Source organism: Nyctibius grandis, chromosome 9 (genome assembly GCF_013368605.1).
Source record: "Nyctibius grandis isolate bNycGra1 chromosome 9, bNycGra1.pri, whole genome shotgun sequence".
Taxonomy (NCBI): Eukaryota; Metazoa; Chordata; class Aves; order Nyctibiiformes; family Nyctibiidae; genus Nyctibius; species Nyctibius grandis.
Window position 1 is genome coordinate 10837038 of NC_090666.1, and position 18770 is coordinate 10855807.

Below are 18770 nucleotides of genomic sequence, written 5' to 3' on the forward strand. Positions count from 1 at the left end.
TGCATGACCAGTCTCATGCTGACCCAGTGCTGAATGAATTGCAAGCATCTGTCATCAATTTCTGATGCTGATTAGATTAGACACTGCCCTCAGAACTGTCAGGATAGAGAATCCCTTTCTCAGGGCTTTGTTCTGTGGTTTTATTTCATTTCATTACATTATTACTGATGCTTCTGTTTTCTCAGGGGCCAAACCAATTTTATTGCTCTTGGTTACTAGCATTTCTCAGTCATCCTTTCTCTTGCAACCCCACAGCATGGCAAGATTACACAGCAAGAGAACCGGTGGTGCAATTCCCACCCCACTTTATTTCTCTCTCTCTCACACACACACTCACACATACTTCTCATAAGATATATCTGCTCTTCTTGACAGTTATAGCTATAGCTCAAGGGAAGGAAAGACACTTTGGATAAAAATACCTATATATAGAGAAAGGCGCTGTCCTTGTGTCTCCAAGGTCTTGTCTAGCTAGGATCCATGAAGAAGCATTCCACTGGATAAGAGAGGCGCTCTTATCCAGCTCTGGCTGCTGTTGGAAAGGGGCTGGATTAACCAGAGGTCTGGTCTTTGACTAGCTGGCACCCAACAGTTCATACATACACCACTGCAAGGTTTTGTTGCTTCCTTTGCAATGGTTTGGCCAGAAATCCAAAAGCAAATGTAAAAAAAGGCATACAGAATAAATCTAGTTTAATATGACTACTGGCTGAGTTAGAAAAAGTACCCAAGAGAGATACGTGGTTAAGAACGTGGAAGGTAACAAAATCTGGATGTAAAATTCCCTGGCCGAGTCAGTGTGGCACCAGCATGATTCCCCCTAAGACACTTGCTCAGAACTTCACTGCTGGCACTTTTAGCCCCTTGTTTCGCTTGCTCCTAACTTCTCTTAGACACTGTTATCCAGGCTTCCTCCTTTGGTGAGGTTACCAGCTCATATTTGGCCTCCATGACTTGTCCTTTCACTGGGTGGAGATATAGTTTTCTTATCAGGACACTCAGCAGAACTGTAGCCACCATATAGGCAAACCTGAGGGAAAAGGCAGGAGAAAAGAATGAAAACCTTGCTATGATGTAAATCTGCCAAAGGACAACTGCCAGCTTGGACAGATTGTCTCAGTAGTAACAGGAAGGGGTTGAAAGCACCTTCTCTCCTGTTTGCCACAGAGACACACAAAGACCTCCTTCCCTATGCTCACCTCAACTCCGGGCACTCCTGGCTTCCTGAAAAACCCAACAAAGAGAGGTTTTTCATGGCCAGTTCCTCACTGAATCTCTCTGGATCAAACCTATGAAAGACAAAATACACTGAGGCTTTCTGTGCAGGCACAGGATCCTTTCCCCAGACGCATGTGCACACACACACACGAGCAAGAAACTGGCAACAAAATACAGAATCTCACTAATTTGCTCTCTCTAAATCACGCTGGGTAATTCCACACAGATATATGAAGGCAATTGTGCATCCACTCCATCTATGTTCCCAGCTGGTCAGCTGTGTCCCAGCTTGGCCAAAATGCTGATAAAGTGAGTTAGTGTGACACAGGGCTGGAACTAATATGCATTACCTCTCAGCAGTGGGTATTTAGCTTGAGTACACAACTGAGCTGATGCTACTGCCTGCCCTCTATTCCCCTCCAGGGCACAATCAATCTGATTTGTCTCCCTCTCTCTCTCCCCCCCGTGTTCCTTCCTCTTTCACTTCCAAAAATATTTCCCTCTTCTCCTTGCCCCTCACCCTTCTCTTCAAGCAGCTGGTGTGTGTATGTGTATGTTCTGGGGGAGGGAAGCTGGTGACTCATTCAAGCGAGAAAAGTGGTTTCCAGCATTAGGATCGTGGAGGCTGTGAGAAAACTATTATCCAGGGCTGGCATGAGTTAAAACAAGATTCCCATAATCAGCTAGCCACAGGGAGACTAATAAAATATCATTCAATTTAAATATTAAAAAAAAACACCACAGGAAATGTGATGGATGGAAGGCAGTTCTCTTTCACTTTCTGCTAAATCTTTCTGCTTATACTTCAAGCCTTTGGCTCCCTGCCTAAACATCCACGCTCTGCTTCTACTAAGGTGAAAAGGCATGTGGGTGCTTACCCTCAGTAAAAGCAGCATCAAACTTTCATTCCCCCTGAACTGAAGTGGCAAATTACCGATGTAATAGGAAAGAAAATGCAGCTGCCTAGCAAAAAAAATAGGGAGGGCAAACAGCCACGCATAGCGTTTTGTACAATAGGTAGGTGAAATGTTCACAAAGAGCTGATCTCCTATCTCAGTCACAGAAATACACGTCTACCTCAGGCTAAACCTCAATCTCAATCTCCTTCTCCTTGGAATAAACACACTGTGTTCATAGCAGTCCTCACGGTCCTTCCCACGACGCCTCAGCAAACCCTTCCTAAACACAGTGCATGTCCTATTCTAGTGGGCAATCCCTGACAAGATGCTCGTAGATCGGTGCATCGATGCCTGACCCTTTTGCAAGAGCTACACTTGCACGAGACAAATGCTGTTGTAAAGGCTCTATTCTTTCTCCTAAATCTCAGCTGTCTGTTCTGTCTAGAATAACTGACCCACATTTTTTTCCCAGCCCAAGTGAAGTAAGTCAGATACATGTTAATATTTGCCACCTGGAGGCCACAGGAAGCTACAGCAATTTTTTTCTTCAACCTCTGAAATACTGGCCTGGATCCAGTTTTGTTTTTACAGGTAGAAGTAATGAGGTAGCATTTCCCTTCCCCCTGAAAAAACAAAACTTCAGACTGACATTTCCTCCCTTGCATTATTGTTTCATGATGACAAGCAGTGATTCCAAAGCCATTCATATCACTGTTTCTCTCTCACAGAAAACCCTAAAAAGAATTTACCAGCATTTGCCAGGGAAACTGTGTGTGTGTGCTTGCAAAAAAAATTATTAAACTCTAACACATACACACGTGCAGACTGGAGCATGGGAGGATCATGACTTGAATTGCCCCAAAATCCCACCCATGGAGACAAACAAACCAAGACCTTCATAAATTGAGTTTCTTACAGACTCCCTTTCATATCCACAATCTCTTTAAGACAGGCACTGCAGCCAAACAGGCTGTGATGTAAGATCTAAAGAATATTAATTTAAAAAAAGGAAAGGAATTAGTTGCAATAAAAGTCTTGATTCTACATACTTGTACGGTGATGGCCATGATGAACTATCCTGCAGCATCACACCAAGAGCATAAAGCACAAGTGTCTACAAAGAAAATTAGGAGATGTATGTCAGAGCAGAATGAAAACCACAATTAAAGACCCCTCTGGACAGTCCTGCTGGATGATGATTATTCTGTAGGCTACTCATATTTATTAGGTGGATTAAAAAGATCATATGCTATATCCATCTACAGATTCCATAACCCATGCTCAGATGATAGGATTTTAACTTCTAAGGCCCATGCTGCAACTGTTGGTGGTTAGAGGGGGTCTGATCCCGTTCCTCTACTCTTGCTGGCATGTATGTATGGACGACTTTATTCTCTGCAACGGAAGGCAGCACTCTGTGTGGGAAATATGGGTGATGTGATCAGGCCTGAAATCATGCTCTTTTATGCACAACTTCAAAAGATCATTCACCTCCGGTGGACCCAGAACTGTAAGCAAATTTGCTCAGGAAGAGAACATGAATTCCCAGAGCCTCTCTCACAGAGGAACTGCAGGGCAAACTTTGAACTAAACTGTACTCTCAGATGACAGAGCAGCTGCTCAGGTTACAGCGTCAGAAGAAATGGTCTTCCTGTCTCACCCCTCTGTGGGAAGAAGAGGAAACAGCAAATTCCCCTCCAGGAAAGGAGAGTGGCCTAGTGCTCCCAGTACTGCCCTACCTCTTTGGGGATAGTATGTTGGTCGACTCTGCCCTCCAGCTCCTGCAGGTGTGCAGCAACGGGAGTAAGCTTGGCTGTTCGCACCGTCTCACACAGGACTTGCCGACAGTATCTGCAACCAGTAAGATTCGGTTAGTTTAATCCTCCCAGAGAGAAGCTTGACCACGTCCTTGTGGCAGCAAGGAGAGCTGAGTCACCTGCTGCATTTAGGGTCACAGTCTGCTCCTGGAGCTGCCTCAAGCCACACTGAGGCACTTCAATTTTTTCTGGTGAGGAGTCCCAGCATCTTTGCAAGAAGCATTAAATCTCATTACCAGCTTTTAAGGAAGGTTATCAGTATCTCTCTTCACCACACTTTTTTCAGATTTTAAACCAAACTAACTCTGCTAAAAAGCATAAACACACCAGCCCTTTTCCCAGACCTCTCACCCATACAAGAAGCAGCAAGAAACCCACATACTCAATACTCTCTTACTGAAACTCTAACACAAATCCAAATACAAAATGCACCCAGTTGCACCAACAGATGCACAAAAAATAAAGGCACACTGTTGACCAGTCACCATCCTAGTTCTGTGGCCCTTTGAAAAGGAAGATTCTTCCATGCTTCCTCTCTAAATATGTCTAATATGAATCCAACCATTAAAATGACTGATTACCTCTACTTTTGGAAAACTAGGACAGAAATCAAAGACAGTAAGCAAACAAATTTTGGCCTGGCAGCCAGAGCACTGATTCTGTGCTCTTCACTGCCAATAAACCTAAAGGGTTTCCTATAGATGCCCTGAAGACAGCAGATTGGTCCCTATGTCTGGAGCCCTATAGCAGATTCTCTCTGTGCTGCAAGTCATCCCGTGGTTCGATCACTTCCAGAAAAAAGAAGGGAGTAGCTTTTGGATGCCTTCTCCTGGCTCATTGTAGGCTGGGCATCACCATATGAGATAACCTTCCTCTGCAGTTCCTTCCATGGGACTCACCTGAGCTGCTCAATTTTCTCATGTGTAATTGGTCCCTTCCCCAGAACACGGTCCATCTCCTTGTAGAGATTCTGCTGAACATCTTCTGAGGTTGTCAGGAAATAGACTACCCAGGTACACACTGGGGAAGAAATCAAGACAAGATTGGACCCAAAAAATTCAGTCCTTTACAAACTTAATTCAGTTTTCTTACTTGCTGTATTTGAAACATTATTTTTTGACGCAGAAAAGGGTGACCTCTGTTCACAGCAAGCTGTACTGATTCTGTATTCAGTGGCAGGAGTAGAGACTGAACTCATGTGTAACAAGAGACCCTGCAAGCTAAAATTTTCTTCTAATGCTATGAGGAGCTTAGGGAGCTGTGCAGGAGACTGAGCCGTTCAGCCCCACAGCTCTGGGAAAGGGACCACACAGCCCAGCAAACCTTGGGGAACCAGGGTTATTAGACCAACCACGCAAATGAAAGGCTGGTTTGTCCAAAGCATCAGAAAATTCCCTTATTCAGGGGGCTTCCCCAGCACATGTCAGGTGAGTGCTCCAGACAGACAATGTCTGGGGGGCTCCTGACAGGGAGTGACAAGAACAGTACTGCCCTCTGCAGCAGGTTGGCCAGCACTTGTCTCCCCTACATCTATGTTGTGAGGTACTCAAGAGATAGCTTCAATAGCAGAGTGAAAAAGAAACCTTGCATAAGAAATAATCGTGTAGGATGCAGTTTCCCTAAAGCTACAAGGAAGTGTTTCTACCACTCCACACTGTCTATTCATGAGAACTATCTGGAATCCCTGAGGAGTCAAGCCCCTTAAAATGACAGTCTTCCTGGAGTACTTGGAGAGGATATTCTCTGGGGAGAGTATTATGATAGTTTCCAAGTTTACTTTCCACATTCCTTAACACCCATCTGCACCTGGGAGGTTTTCTTTGGGGTCCCAGCCCCATTGGCTGAGATACAGAGCCCGATAATCATCCCTCTATCAGTAGAGATTTTACAGAGCTCCAGTTTGTATTTTTATTTGTGTTTTTTTTTCATAAACTTTGTACAAATCCCAGAGTAGCTCCTTTGAAAGTCTTCCATACATGAAACATACCTATCCTCCAGAAATTCAGAGAGGCCAGTTAAGATTTCAGCACTCTGCTCTAATTTCCTCCCCATGTGCCGGAACCTATTTTACAACATGATCTTTGTGGCTGACATCTTTTCACAGAATCACAGAATGTTAGGGATTGGAAGGGACCTCGAAAGATCATCTAGTCCAATCCCCCTGCCGGAGCAGGATTACCTAGACCATATCACACAGGAACGCGTCCAGGCGGGTTTTGAATGTCTCCAGAGAAGGAGACTCCACAACCTCTCTGGGCAGCCTGTTCCAGTGTTCGGTTACCCTCACCGTAAAGAAGTTTTTCCTCATATTTGCGTGGAACCTCCTGTGTTCCAGCTTGCACCCGTTGCCCCTTGTCCTGTCAATGGATGTCACTGAAAAGAGCCTGGCTCCATCCTCATGACACTTGCCCTTTACATATTTGGTGCTTTTTCATCAAATTTAGCATCAGTTGGCTGGGGTTAGAGTGCAAGGGAAAAGCAATGGGAAGAAATTCTAAGGTTCACCAAAAGACTGGGAAGGTTGTCAAACACAGCTTAGTTTCAACTTGCTAGCTGTGAGGCTATGTTGAGAGCCCACTGTAAAATTAGCTTCTTCTATACATCTGTAGCTCAGGAGAAAACAGAATGATGAATATATTTTTTCTTTAGCCTAGAATAAGCCTCATGTCATCACACACAGTTTTAGACAGCTGAGTCTGAGGATGGAAAGTTACCTACAATCTGTACTTACAGTTAGCAGTGATTATGCATCCTGCCAAGGAGAAAATCATCGTATCTTCCAGAATCTAGGAAATAAAATCTGTTTAAGAGAATGAAGTACATAAGACTGTAACCATAAAAAAGAAATGGCACATTCTCCATTCAAATGCATGAAATCCCTTTAGTGCAGAGAGCAGGAAATACATCTAGAACATACAGACTGAACTCTCTACAGAACTTCCTCTGGAATGGCACATGAGACATGCTTAATACTAACAAACTTCTGGTTTATAAAAATAGCAATGAAGCAGTGGAAAGGAAAGCTATAAAAGTCTAATGCAATTAAACATTGTAGGAATGGAAAAAGAACGAGAAACGCTGCTTTAGTAAGGAATCTAACCTAAGATGCAAAAACTTTAATTAATCGAAGGCTGCAATGTAATGAGCTTGTAATAGCAGAAGTCCATTACTGTGTAATGACATAACAGCCGCACAGACCTGCTGGTCACTCAGGGTCCCCTGCAGCAAGGTGTCTATAAAGACGTGCCTGTTGAATGATCTGCCTCGGCGCTCCTTTGTAACTTTCCTTAAGGTGGATTCCATCTCCATCACAGCTTTGTAAGCAAAAACAAATGTTTATTTTAAAACCTGGTCATCCAGAGTGCTGCAGAGAAGCAAATCCATCTCCCCAAGCAGATTTTCAGACCAGCTGTCCCTGCTGGGCTCACTTACAGAAGCAGCCTCTGTTACATGTTACTGTCAGTTTGGAAGGCGGTATCTCCAACGTAGTTGAAAATGAAGGAACCCAGTAAGACAGGGTGCCTATAAAAAGCCACCCTTACAGGTATACCTGAGACATGTACTGTATGAGCTTGTCCTGGTTTGGCCTAAACCAGGCCAATTTTCCTTTCAGTGATTTTTACTTTCAGCTCAGTCTCTTCTAAGTAACTGCACTTTCTGAAACTAACTGCATGTTTTGCAGACAGTGTCCGCTTCTAGGACTGATAACGCTCAAAGTTTGTAGTTATCACTGAGGCACCGGTAGGGATGTTATGCAGAAAGGCTCTTGCTGTACTTATTCTTAGAAAAACCAAGGTCACTGCTAAACTCCTCACTGCTTACGAGTGAAGAGCCGAAGGGGGGTCGCACCTGCAGGGAGGAGCGGACAGGGCAGGTGACCCAAAATGGAAAACATGGGAGGGTTTTGGCACTAAGAGTTCACACATCTGAAGATATCTGGGTGCCTAACTCTTGGGGGCCGTTGTGGGAACTGCAAGGGAGTTAGGGACCTAGATACCATTGGCTCTCTGATTTAAATGACCTACTCAAGACTATCCAGGAAACATGGAGCAGAAATTGGACCTGAAACTCGATTTACCAAGGCCCAGTTCAGCCCCTTTGTCTTAGCACTACCTCTCCTCTCTGCATCAGAAGGCCAGCAACACTTAAACACCAAGCCTCACTATTTGGAGTTTGTGAAATTGTGTCCTTATGCATCACCCTACTACAACTCAGGAACAGTGCTGAACAAGTGCCCATGGGAGAAGCCCATTTTAATGAGGCAGTAGTTGTCCTCAGGTTCTGAAACCCACAGAATTAGCAACATAAAGAAGGAAACACTGGGTTTGGAGGATTTACAAGCAAATCCTTAGTTCTAAACTACTTCTGTTTAACATCTTATCAATCAATACTGAAAGGCTATAACAATTACAACAAAAAAGACAGAACAACTGAAAAATAAAATAACTTACTGTGAAATATATGATAAATAGAAGCACTGCTGTAACAGACCTGAAAATCATGTTACCTTGTAACAACACATCAGAGGCTATCACGTGGAAGGTATCCATCAAAGCAGCATCTTCATGTCTTCTAGCGTGTGACTGTCTGGCAGTGCATTCACCTGGTCATAAGAATGACCATACAGGCCAAACCAAGTGGCTCCATCTTGTCTCCACCTAGCACAGCTGCCTGCCTCCACGAGAGGTCAAAAGTGGACACTAGGGAGCAGAACAGGAAGGGAGCAAGCACACCCTGATACTTCCCAGGATCCTCTATCAGCCTCCAGACTGGACAGACCCTAGAACTAGACCTGGAACTAGAGTTCTAGTCCTACAAACTTCTTGTGCAATGGTAGGCTTGTCACTCAACTCTAACACAATGATCTTATGTGAGAGTAAGGAGGACACATCTGGTAGCTTATGGCACAATGATCAAGTCTGCAGAAAAGCCAAAACAGCTGGGTGAATTAAGTGCTTTCATACACTAGCTAACTCTAAATATTAATCAGAGTGGGAGGAAGACTGTGATTTCGGGAGGAACCTACCATCTTCATAGAGCTTCTTTCTAGTCATGTTTTTGTCAAGGGATCCATCCAAGAAACCTTTCCCAATCTCCGACCAGATCTGAAAGAAGGACAGAGAGAAAAGCACCATCACTCACCACAGGCTGAGACTGCTGGGACTCTTCTATTCTACCCTACGCAGGAGTATGAAAACACCAAATAAAAATGAAGACTTCCTGTGAACACGGAACTGGTCTCCGCTTTAGGACACCATGTCCCATTCTAGATATTACGTCTATGACAGCTGAAATTGAGTTGAAAGGAAACAGCTGTAATTACAGATGTAGGGGAAAAGGCATGGGAATCTTGAATGGGAGATGGAACGGTTTCTTTCCCATTATCACTAGCAGATTTAACATCCTCAGATGTGGACACAGCTTGGGCCCTCCTCAGATTTTTCTTTCTCCACAATGTCAAAAAGCCTTCAGAAGATCTTTGAAAAGGAGAAGTTCCACTGGCATTCCCAGTAGAGTTTGACTGACTTAGGCACCAAACACCTCTCAAGTGCCATTGGATCTGGGTTCCCGATCCCCACAGATCCTTAGACTAATGACAGCAGGATCAGCAGTAGGATCTTTCTGATAGTTTCAGCTTGGGACAATTGAGGCAGAGCCCTAAAGCTCTTAAGCTTAATGTTAGCTTTACGTTAAAGTCTCAGCAGTAGCTTGTACTAAACTGTACCCAGATGCAAGCTGTGTGCTGTTGGAGTGGAAAAATACAATAGGAGATTTCCTGGCTCTTCGTGACACTTACTGCATCATGGTGCCTGCGGAATCGGATGACTTCCCGGTCATCTTCAAAGCTGCTGCCCATAGCTGTCTGCGTGACAGACTTCATGGCAAAGCCCAGCATGTGCTGGCAGAGTGGCACATGTTGTGCCTCAGGGAGGGAGAGCCATTTGGCTAGCAACTCTTCTGACAGCTTGAGAGGGAAGGAACCATTAGTTGGCAGTAATAGCAGCAGCCTATTTACCAAACATACCCTGGAGACATTCCCACCCAGTTCCTAAGGCAGACCGCACTTTCATGCTACGGCATGAAGCTACGCTCTTTCCAGGGTTTCCTTCCATTGTTAAACAGTAACATTTTAGCCTCAAATCTTCTGTCTCTCCCCAAGGTTTTCCTCCAACAAGGCAGCCCTGTCCTCCTCTCTTGTTCCCTCTGTCACAAAAGAAACTTTAAAACCTTTAATACTAGTAGCTCCAGACTGGGAAAACAGATCATATTCTGGCTGCTGGCCTGAGTCAACAGAACAGTTCTTCACCCCTTTGTGGTCCCAATAGCTGGTTCCTTGCTCCTCCCTCCTGTCCTGGGAAATAAATCTGGAATGCAGATGCTCCAGTATCTTTAACTGCATCTGCTATCTTGGCATAAAAAGTCACCAGGACCAGCCCTTCCCCCTAACCCACTGGAGCTAAGAGAAACCAAATACACTGTGCTTGAACAGGCAGAGGCTGTTCGCTGTCTCAGATGCTTATAGTTCCAGCACTAATTTGAATGCAGCTCCTTTATCTTAGTGATCATTCTCACTAAACCTTCCCCTGTGAGCCACACAGGGCTTCTCTGCTGTACAAAGGCAGTTACGCACCTTCTGGATGAGAGCAATGTTACTTTGCAAGGACTTGGTCACACCATTTTCATACAGCTTTCTCCTCATGTGGCTCTCTCCTGTATCCCCATTCAGGCTGGACTGGTACCTCAAGAGGGACTTCAGCATTGTCTCAAAGGGATCCACTGAAAGCAAATAAAGGGAACACCATTTGACAGTCAGGCAGTTGCACCACACAGGGGTGATGAAAACAACAACCCCTTTAATTGGGCGCTGCTACTTCTGGGCAGTGAGCAAGGCATGGCTCCTTCCCCCAGGAACAGCCTCTTTGGGGTGTCAAGCTTCTCTTGCTCAGTGTGGGCTGGGACCTCCTAAGGTCTCTTCTATGTGGCAGGGTACCATCCTGTGATCAGCCCCCCCTGCAGAGATTGCCTCCTGGCTCTGCCAAGTAACTCTTTAGTAATAACGCCTTGGAAGCTTGTTCCCAGCTTGCCAGTTCCCAGCTGGTTGTGCCACTGACTTGGAGATAACAGAGAGCGTGGCATGCTCCTTCCCCTTCTCCTCCAGCCTGATCTGCAGCCCCTCTAGCACATTCCCTCTTGACAACTGGAGCACCCTCCCACCCTGACCATGGCTATGCACTCAAGACATATCAGCTTGCATGAGAAACTTAGCCAGAGGTTGCTCTATGCGCTCCTTACCTTGCTTCACAGCCCCAGCAAACCTCATTTGACACCCTACTGCTCCTTCATGATTTCTCTTGCATGCACTGAGTTCCCTGCTGATGAGCTCTTCCCAAACTAACACCTATCTGTCTCAGTCAAGGCTGCCTCCAGCAGAAAAGCTCTTACAGAAAACAGTGCCGCAGTAAGCTACAGAATACTTTCCACTTCTAATCACCTTTCTTTCCATCTTCCTTCCTCACAGACACTTGCAACAGTGTACAAACTAGACAAAACCACATATCCTCCATCTTCCATATCCACAGCTCACTTCAGTTAGATTTTTAACTCTGAATTTCACGACCAGGGGCCTCTACTTAATAAATTTGTTAAAGTACATTAGGTGTCAGTGCAAAACTGTGCAATAAAGCATGGCATATGCTTTTCCCTTTCTGTAAACTTTTATGTGGGTCTTGCAGAACTGGCAGAATCTTCAAGGAACTATTTGGAAGCAGCAATCAGGGGGTTTCAAGAGAGATATTTTCACTGTTGTTTCTCCCAGGTGGAAAATGAAACCTCTGAGGCATCAGAAAACATCAAGGCTGAGCTAGACACATATAACTGCCATCTGTGGATGTATCTAGGACTCCCAGCAGAGATCAGGGCCTCATTATGCTACTGGACAAACATACAAGAAGAGACAATTCCCACCTGCGAGGACTTACTACTTAATGACACAAAGGCAGCTAATGAGGCCAGAGTCATGAATACGGTAAACTTTCCTCAATGCTTTTCTGTCACATCATTTCCCTTCCAATATTTTTAAGCTCTGCATCTGACCCTCTTTCCCACTTTGAATGACAAGTATGTACATGTGTCTTTTGGCACAGCAGATGGTACCTGTGGCCCTCCATGTGGAGCAGGTTGTTACGTGACTCTAGCTGCTGCTGACAATTCCTCCTCCAAGCCACTTTGTCACGGAGTGGCTGCTGCTATTCATGACACAATCCCCTGCTGACTGGCCCTGGCAGAGCTAGGCACAGTACTGGGGTAACCAGAAAGAGACATAGCTGGTGGTAAAGCCCACACTGCAAATCTGGCAAGCAGAGGCATTTGGAGAGGCCAGAGGATGCTTAGCACCATCACCTGTAGAAACTGCAAAGTTCTCCTGGTGCTTATGAAAGAAAACTGCTGGATAAGCCATGGGCTTCATTTTTCTCTCCCCTGTCCCTACGGCAAACTGGCAGTCCCATGCCATGGATACACTCACTGTTGTGAACTCAGGACTGCAGAGCCCAGGCTGCCCTCTGCTGAGGGCTGGCCCTGCCTTGAAGTATTTGGGAAACGGCTATTTCTCTGCAGCTACAGGAGGCTAGTGACTCCACGAGGCACAAACCATCTCTCCGAGACAGAGCTCTGTCCTGACAGCACTTTCATGGACTTCTTCCTTTGTCCTTGTCTTGAAAACATCTCTAGGGTTATGTTTCCAGTCCTCTTAGTAAAGCATATAAAAATTTCAACTGTTCCTTTCACTTACTTACAAGAAAATCTTCTCCCTCATCCCAAGAACCTCAGAGTGCTGTCCTGGACATCATTGTAAGTCAGTATGGAGAAAAGATCTAACTCTGGATAGTCGAGACATGCCAAGCAGAACTGACTGCCACAGAAAGGACCTCTGAAGCTGCACACTACAAATGCACACAGAACAGCAATGAAGCTGTCCTGCTCAAACAGGCCAGGGCCCATAGCTCCATCTCCAGCATTCAATGTGTGTCAGGTTCATTGTCCCAACCCAAAAGGCAACATCAACTCATGGGAGTTTTCCAAGTGGGTCTCTGAACCCGCTGCTCCTGGCAACTCTGAACTAGCCCACCCTCTTCACATCCACACTCTTCGCAGCCCTGGACTGCGTCCCCAGAGCCTCTCACAGGAACTGCCAGTCCCAGCAGCTAAGTTTTACTGCCTTTGAATTCTCCTTGCAAACTACTCTCAACCAAGCTTTAAGAGGCCATGAAAACGTACCAACTTCAAACACTGCTTTAAGCATAAGGAAAAAGTGTCTCCTGGCATTGGGAACCTGTTAATAACTATGAATGCAATTAGTCCAACTTCAAGTCTCTCATGAGAGACGCACTATCAGCATCTCTCTCTTTCTCTCTCGAGGAAGTTTGACCATACCCACAACACACGCATGAGATGAGAGGAAGCTTTCTATGCTACTGGGAGCCAAACCCTACACCTCAAACTTGGAAACTAACAAGAAGGCATCTATGAAGAGCAGCTCTGGCCTCAGGTACCACAGCAGACTGAGAAGTCTCAAAAGGTTTTCAGGTGGGGCTGGAGAACAAGGAGTTGGATATAACCCAGTCCCCAGTGGGCTGTCTCCTGCCCCACAGCAGTGCGCGCACAGAAGTGATACAGGCAAGGCCAGGTCTCCAACAAAACCGCAAGCTGCCCAGAGCCAGCTGGTGGCTGACAGCCACCACAAACCTATTCCCGCTCACCAGGAAATGGTACAGGAACCGTTTTGCTGCAGACACTCAGCTGCTACATGCTGTTTATACCTCAAAGCTCCAGGAAAAACAACCGGTAAGATTCCTCACCTCTAATAAAGTTTGACCACTTCTGACAAGCATTGGTGCTAGAAGGAAAGCACTCATAGAACTAATGTTGTTGCTTTTTCAGGTCTGAATTCAGTACAGACCATGAGAACATCCCCTTCTTAACCCTGCTGCTGCTGCCTTTATGAGGATCCCCCCCGAGCTCTTCCTTCTGCTGGGCTGAACACGCTTTCCTTGGCATCTCCTGCATGACAGGCTCCCCACTCCCCTGAGAGCACTGGCAGCCTTTCTTTGCACTTGCTTTATTCAAAATCATGCCTGAGTGCAGAGGTCAGAGCCGTACATGGGATTCCAGGTCTGGCTCATGTTCATCTTGTGCAATAGCCTAGATGCTTTCCTCTCTCTCCAGAAAACACATAACTCAATGCACCCTTTTCTTTTTTTCCATAGCCATGTCATCCTGCAGGCAACTCATACAGCCTGCTCTTGCTCCTCTCCTTCCTGTTTCTGCTACTCCAGCCCTCAGGGGTACCCATCTCCTTGCTCCGACACTCTGCTTCCCTGTGTTGGCAAGGGGTCCCAGTGTGATGCCATCAGGGCGGGCTGCTAACATAAGCGGGAGTACTTCACCTCCCCAACACAGAATTTCGCTTTCCCAACACAATCCAGCCTCACTCCCTCTTTCATTTCTCATATCCCATTGCCTCCAGCTTCAGTGACAACCCAAGCCATGTCCAAGCAAATTCTGAACTGAAACCCTAATAGAAACACAGTTTCATCACTTTCCTTGTCCAGAAGTCTAATTATGGGATGCATTTCCTATTTATCCCCATCCTTAAAAAATATGTTTAGCCCTTGGCATAGTGGGACACCAGACTAGTCTGTAGCTGCCTAGGTCACTTCATTTCCTGCGTTTAAGTCCAGGCACTGTATTTGTTTTTCTCCAGTATTTGGGTATTCTCAAATTCAGTACATTTCTGAGAACTTGCCTGCTCAGGGGCCTGTCACCACTTCTCTGAGCTTTGAGAAAGTGACTGTCTGCTCAGTTTCCCCCAAACACACTTGAGTGCCTTCAGATCTTTCTGGGTGGGTTTCTACCTTCTGGAGTGTCATTGCTATCCACTGTGTCTTGCTGATCTTCGTTAACTCCCACTGCTTCCCCAGATTGTCACCATTTTTTTTGAGTTTGTCATGCAACTGTACAAGAAGCTTACCCATCATGACCCCAGCATAAAGAGATGCTGAGGTATCTGCCTGTGCCTAAAGACAGCCTACAGTATCAGGTCAGAAGTGTGCAACCAGCATCTCATTGACCCTTATAAGATGAAAACTGGAAAAACAAGGTTAAACCCAAACATCAACTGAGTTAACTTATTGTCACCTTAGGAAGCAAAACACCCACATAGGAGGCTTACACCATAAATTAAATTACCCTCCCAGGACTAAGATGGTCAGCTACCAGCACCACTGACCACTTCCAAGTCTAGAAGATCATTAAAGGTTTTCAGCACAAAATTCTACACACCAAAGAAAAAATGAAAGTTAAAGAACTTCTTCAAATAATACTTTAAAAACCTCCACACTGAACCACATAAGGGAGCTATCACAAAGTAGCACAGCTGTTTTCAGACTTAATTTAGCAAAGTGTGCTCTCTTAAACTGCATTTCAAGCTGCTTTTAAAATGTGTGCCAAGTGGCTACAGGGTCTTTGCCTTGCTGTTTCAAGTGAGTAACAAGCATGATGCTTTCCATAAACGTTTGCCTGTAGGGAGATGGTAAAAGACACAAGAATACTAATTTCTTTGACGGCCATTGGACAGCAGCAACTCCTGGTCACTAATATTCAAGTCCAATAAGCAGGACTAAAGACATACCTGAACCACCATGTCAGCTGCAAACTAAGTCTCATTTTCTTTCTACTTAGAATGAAGCCGCAGCTTCCCTTGACATAGGATGCCCAGCAAGGACAGAAAGAACAAGTGGACTCAAAGACAAGGCAAAGGACACTTACACAACCTGTTTGGGTTAATATGTTGTTTCAAGAGATCAATAGAGCCGAGGCTGACAACAAGACGCCTTCCAAACCAGAAAGAGACCAGTGGGCCATATTTCTCATGAAGGTTCACCAGGAACTCATGCAAACTGCTGCTGGCAATGATATCTGGCAGGTTGCCATCCCTGAGGAACACAAAGAGGATATCTGGTCATGAACAGCATCCTCTACCAATGCTGAACTTGATCAATGTGGAGATGGAAAGCACTTACTTTTCGTCAGTTGGAGCCAGCCCAGGGATACCTGATGCTTGCCTAGATGCCTAAAGAGTAAAAGGAAATGCATCAATCTCCTTGAACTTAAGATTTTATACAAGCCCCGCAGCTTTCCAGCAGGAGAGATGGATTTTCCACATCAATACTGCTGCACTGCTCACAAACATTAAACAAAAGCTGGATAAGCCACATCTTCAGGCCTCAAACCTGCTAAGGCTTATGAAGCTGATCAACTGTGTGTGCCCAGTCCCACTGGCTAAACCAGGATTATTCATCTGGTGAGATGAAAGATCCCTGCGTAACGATTTAAAGGGTCAGGTTTGCAATGCAGATCTTAGACCTAGATTTTGCCCTGGAAATCTGCTCATGTGCAAAACTGCAAGGTGAATCTCCTTCCAAGAGGGATTCACCGGGGCGCGTAAAACACGGTGTTCCGAAGCGTGCGGGCCGGGCTGCCCCGCTGGCCCGGGAGGGACGGCCGGCCGGGTCCGCCCTGCACAGCCACGTCCCCAGCAGGACCCAGGACCCAGGACCCGGGGCACGGGGCACCGCCAGGGCGGGCCCGACACCCCGCCCCAGCCCAGGGGACGTGGGAAGGGGCCGGGGCCGCCCGGGGCGCGGTGGCGGCTCGGCCCCGCGGCCGCTCGCTCCCCGCCCGCCCATACCGGGGGCTGTGCCGTGCGCCCCCCCGCCGCCGGCAGCATTACCGGGTAGAGGTAGAGCACGGCGCCCACCAGGATGAGCAGGAAAGTAACGGCAAAGATGGCGAAGTCCAGCATGGCCGGGCCGGGGCGGCGGGAGCGGCGGCGGCTCGGCCCCACCCCGCGGCCCGCCGGCGGGGCAGGAAGGGGCGGGCCGGGCCGGGCCGGGGCGGCATGGGGGGCCCGCGGCGCCTGCTGCTGGTCTCCAACTCCACCCTGCACGGAGGGGGGTACCTGGGCCACTGCCAGCAGCACATCAAGAGCTTCCTCGGGGAGTAAGCGCTGCGCAGGGGCCGCGGGAGCCTGCCCCGGGCCTCCGCGGCTCTGAGCACCCTCTCCCCTCTCTTCTCGCAGGAAGGTGAAGCGGGTGCTGTTCGTTCCTTACGCCCTGCACGACCGCGATGCCTACGCCCGGACTGCGAGGGAGAAGTTTGAAAGCTTGGGTAAGGCTGGCCCGCCCCGGGTCCCTCGGGCAGCTGCTGCGGTGCGGGGACGTCGCCTTTGCCGTGCGGCAGCCGTGCCGCGGGGGTGGCCTTGCCGGGCGGCGCCCGGGCGGGCACTAGCGAACCGCTGCTGGAAGAGGGGATGAGGCAGCGATCGCAGCATCTCTGCAACAGCCTGTTTTACCGGGGGGAGAATGGGGGTAGTGGTGCAGACAGCGGTGCAGAGGGGTTTGGCTAGCCCTGCTGCACACGGTTAAGCTGCCGAGCGTCAGCAGATGGAGCGAGAGCAGCGGGGAGCTGTTTGCCAACTTCTACCTCGAAATAGAGGCTTGAGAGGCCTCCGGAAGAAATCTTGTTGCAACACTTCTGACCACTTCGGGGAGGAAGCTTTTATTCCTGAATACTAAGTGGCATCTTTTTATCCTCCTTAATCACATGGGGGAACGTTTCTTCCTGTACATCTTAAACCTCTGCTCAAGCCATGCAACTACTGGTGTTAAGTGAAGACCATTACTATAATGAACTTCAACCAGCCAGATATTTCTATGCTGAACAGCAACTGAGCTTTGCTTCGAGCAAAGATCTTTCCAGAGCAGCCTACAGCAACACCTCCACCTAACATCTATCACTGTTCAGGATAACTTTGGACCTGTGACTGTAGTAATAATCAGTACTCACTTCCCTGGGCAGCACACTTAGCTCCTTGTCTTGCAGAAAGATTGCTGCTATCAAATATCCACGTTCTTCTGGCTCTCCTGGCACTTCCTGTACTCAGTGAACCCCAGCAAGGCAAATCTGTCAAAGTCAGATATTTTAGCCATTACAAAAAAAATACTCAGATCAGGTATTTGTACTAGTAATGCTAGACCAATGCTGGCACATGCTGTTCAGACTCACAGGCAGGCTGAAGACTGACAGCTTTTTCCTTTTTCTTTTATTTTCTAGTTATCCGGTAATGCTCAGCAGGACTTTGTGCCTCAGCCTGCACCTGCTGAGTAAAACACTCTGCTCTTAGACACTGAGCACATATATCCATAAAGCAAACATTTGCTTTGGTACAGCTGGATACAGAAGCCCTGCACTAATGTAGGACAGATGATACTCTGGTTTATGTTGTAGAGTTCTCTGAAGTTTCCCTGGATGTCTAGTGAGGCATTTGTCTCAGGGGGGAGTGCAGGGGGAGATTGAACATACCACATTCTTGCTCCAAACTGAAGTGGCAAAGGTAAATACTTTTTCATTTAAGGTTACGGGCTGGACAGCATTCATGAATCTTGTGATCCAGTGGAAGCTGTAAGGAAATCTGAAGCAATATTTATTGGTAAGTTTTACTTCTTGCTCCCTGGTGAGGGTTTATATAGGGCACTAGATTAGTCCTGCTCAGAGATGGCACTGTAGAGAGAGCAATGAAAAAGTTGGGCCTAGCGATTATTAGAAACTACAGAAAACAGTACTTTAATTGGTAACAAGACTTTAAATGTAGTGGTGGGAAGGGAAGTAGGAGAGATTTATTAATGTAACTTCATCTCCAGTAAGTTTCAAATCATTCATTTGAAAGGTACTTCAGTGTTAAAAACATGATCATCACAGCTGTATCATCACTTTATCA

At 46.6% G+C, this 18770-nt stretch overlaps 2 protein-coding genes across 4 annotated transcripts in view; one reads left to right on the forward strand and one right to left on the reverse strand.

Annotated features, from left to right (window-relative positions):
- On the reverse strand, positions 1-16846 carry CYP20A1 (cytochrome P450 family 20 subfamily A member 1). Of its 2 annotated transcripts, XM_068407861.1 has the most exons (13): positions 16725-16846; positions 16015-16064; positions 15761-15927; positions 10566-10711; positions 9732-9899; positions 8961-9039; positions 7133-7248; positions 6666-6720; positions 4834-4954; positions 3857-3968; positions 3167-3231; positions 1200-1289; positions 1-1030 (listed from the first exon to the last, which is right to left on the reverse strand). In XM_068407861.1, exons 1-13 carry the CDS (start codon positions 16794-16796, stop codon positions 880-882), a joined length of 1392 nt encoding a protein of 463 aa, XP_068263962.1. In that variant the 5' UTR covers positions 16797-16846; the 3' UTR covers positions 1-879. The 2 variants fall into 2 exon arrangements, with proteins under 2 accessions (XP_068263962.1, XP_068263963.1); XM_068407862.1 differs by lacking the exons at positions 15761-15927; positions 16015-16064 and having other exon boundaries at positions 2-1030; positions 16725-16780.
- The window catches only part of LOC137667234 (alpha-aspartyl dipeptidase-like), an 8004-nt gene continuing 5908 nt past the window's right edge, over positions 16675-18770 (forward strand). The window contains exons 1-3 of one of the 2 annotated variants that reach the window (XM_068407864.1): positions 16675-16767; positions 17077-17161; positions 18408-18482. In XM_068407864.1, the coding sequence (XP_068263965.1) occupies positions 16756-16767; positions 17077-17161; positions 18408-18482 (172 nt within the window). In that variant the 5' untranslated portion in view covers positions 16675-16755. Of the gene's footprint in view, positions 16768-16853; positions 16994-17072; positions 17162-18407; positions 18483-18770 lie in introns of those variants that run through there. The other variant, XM_068407863.1, reaches the window with a different exon arrangement.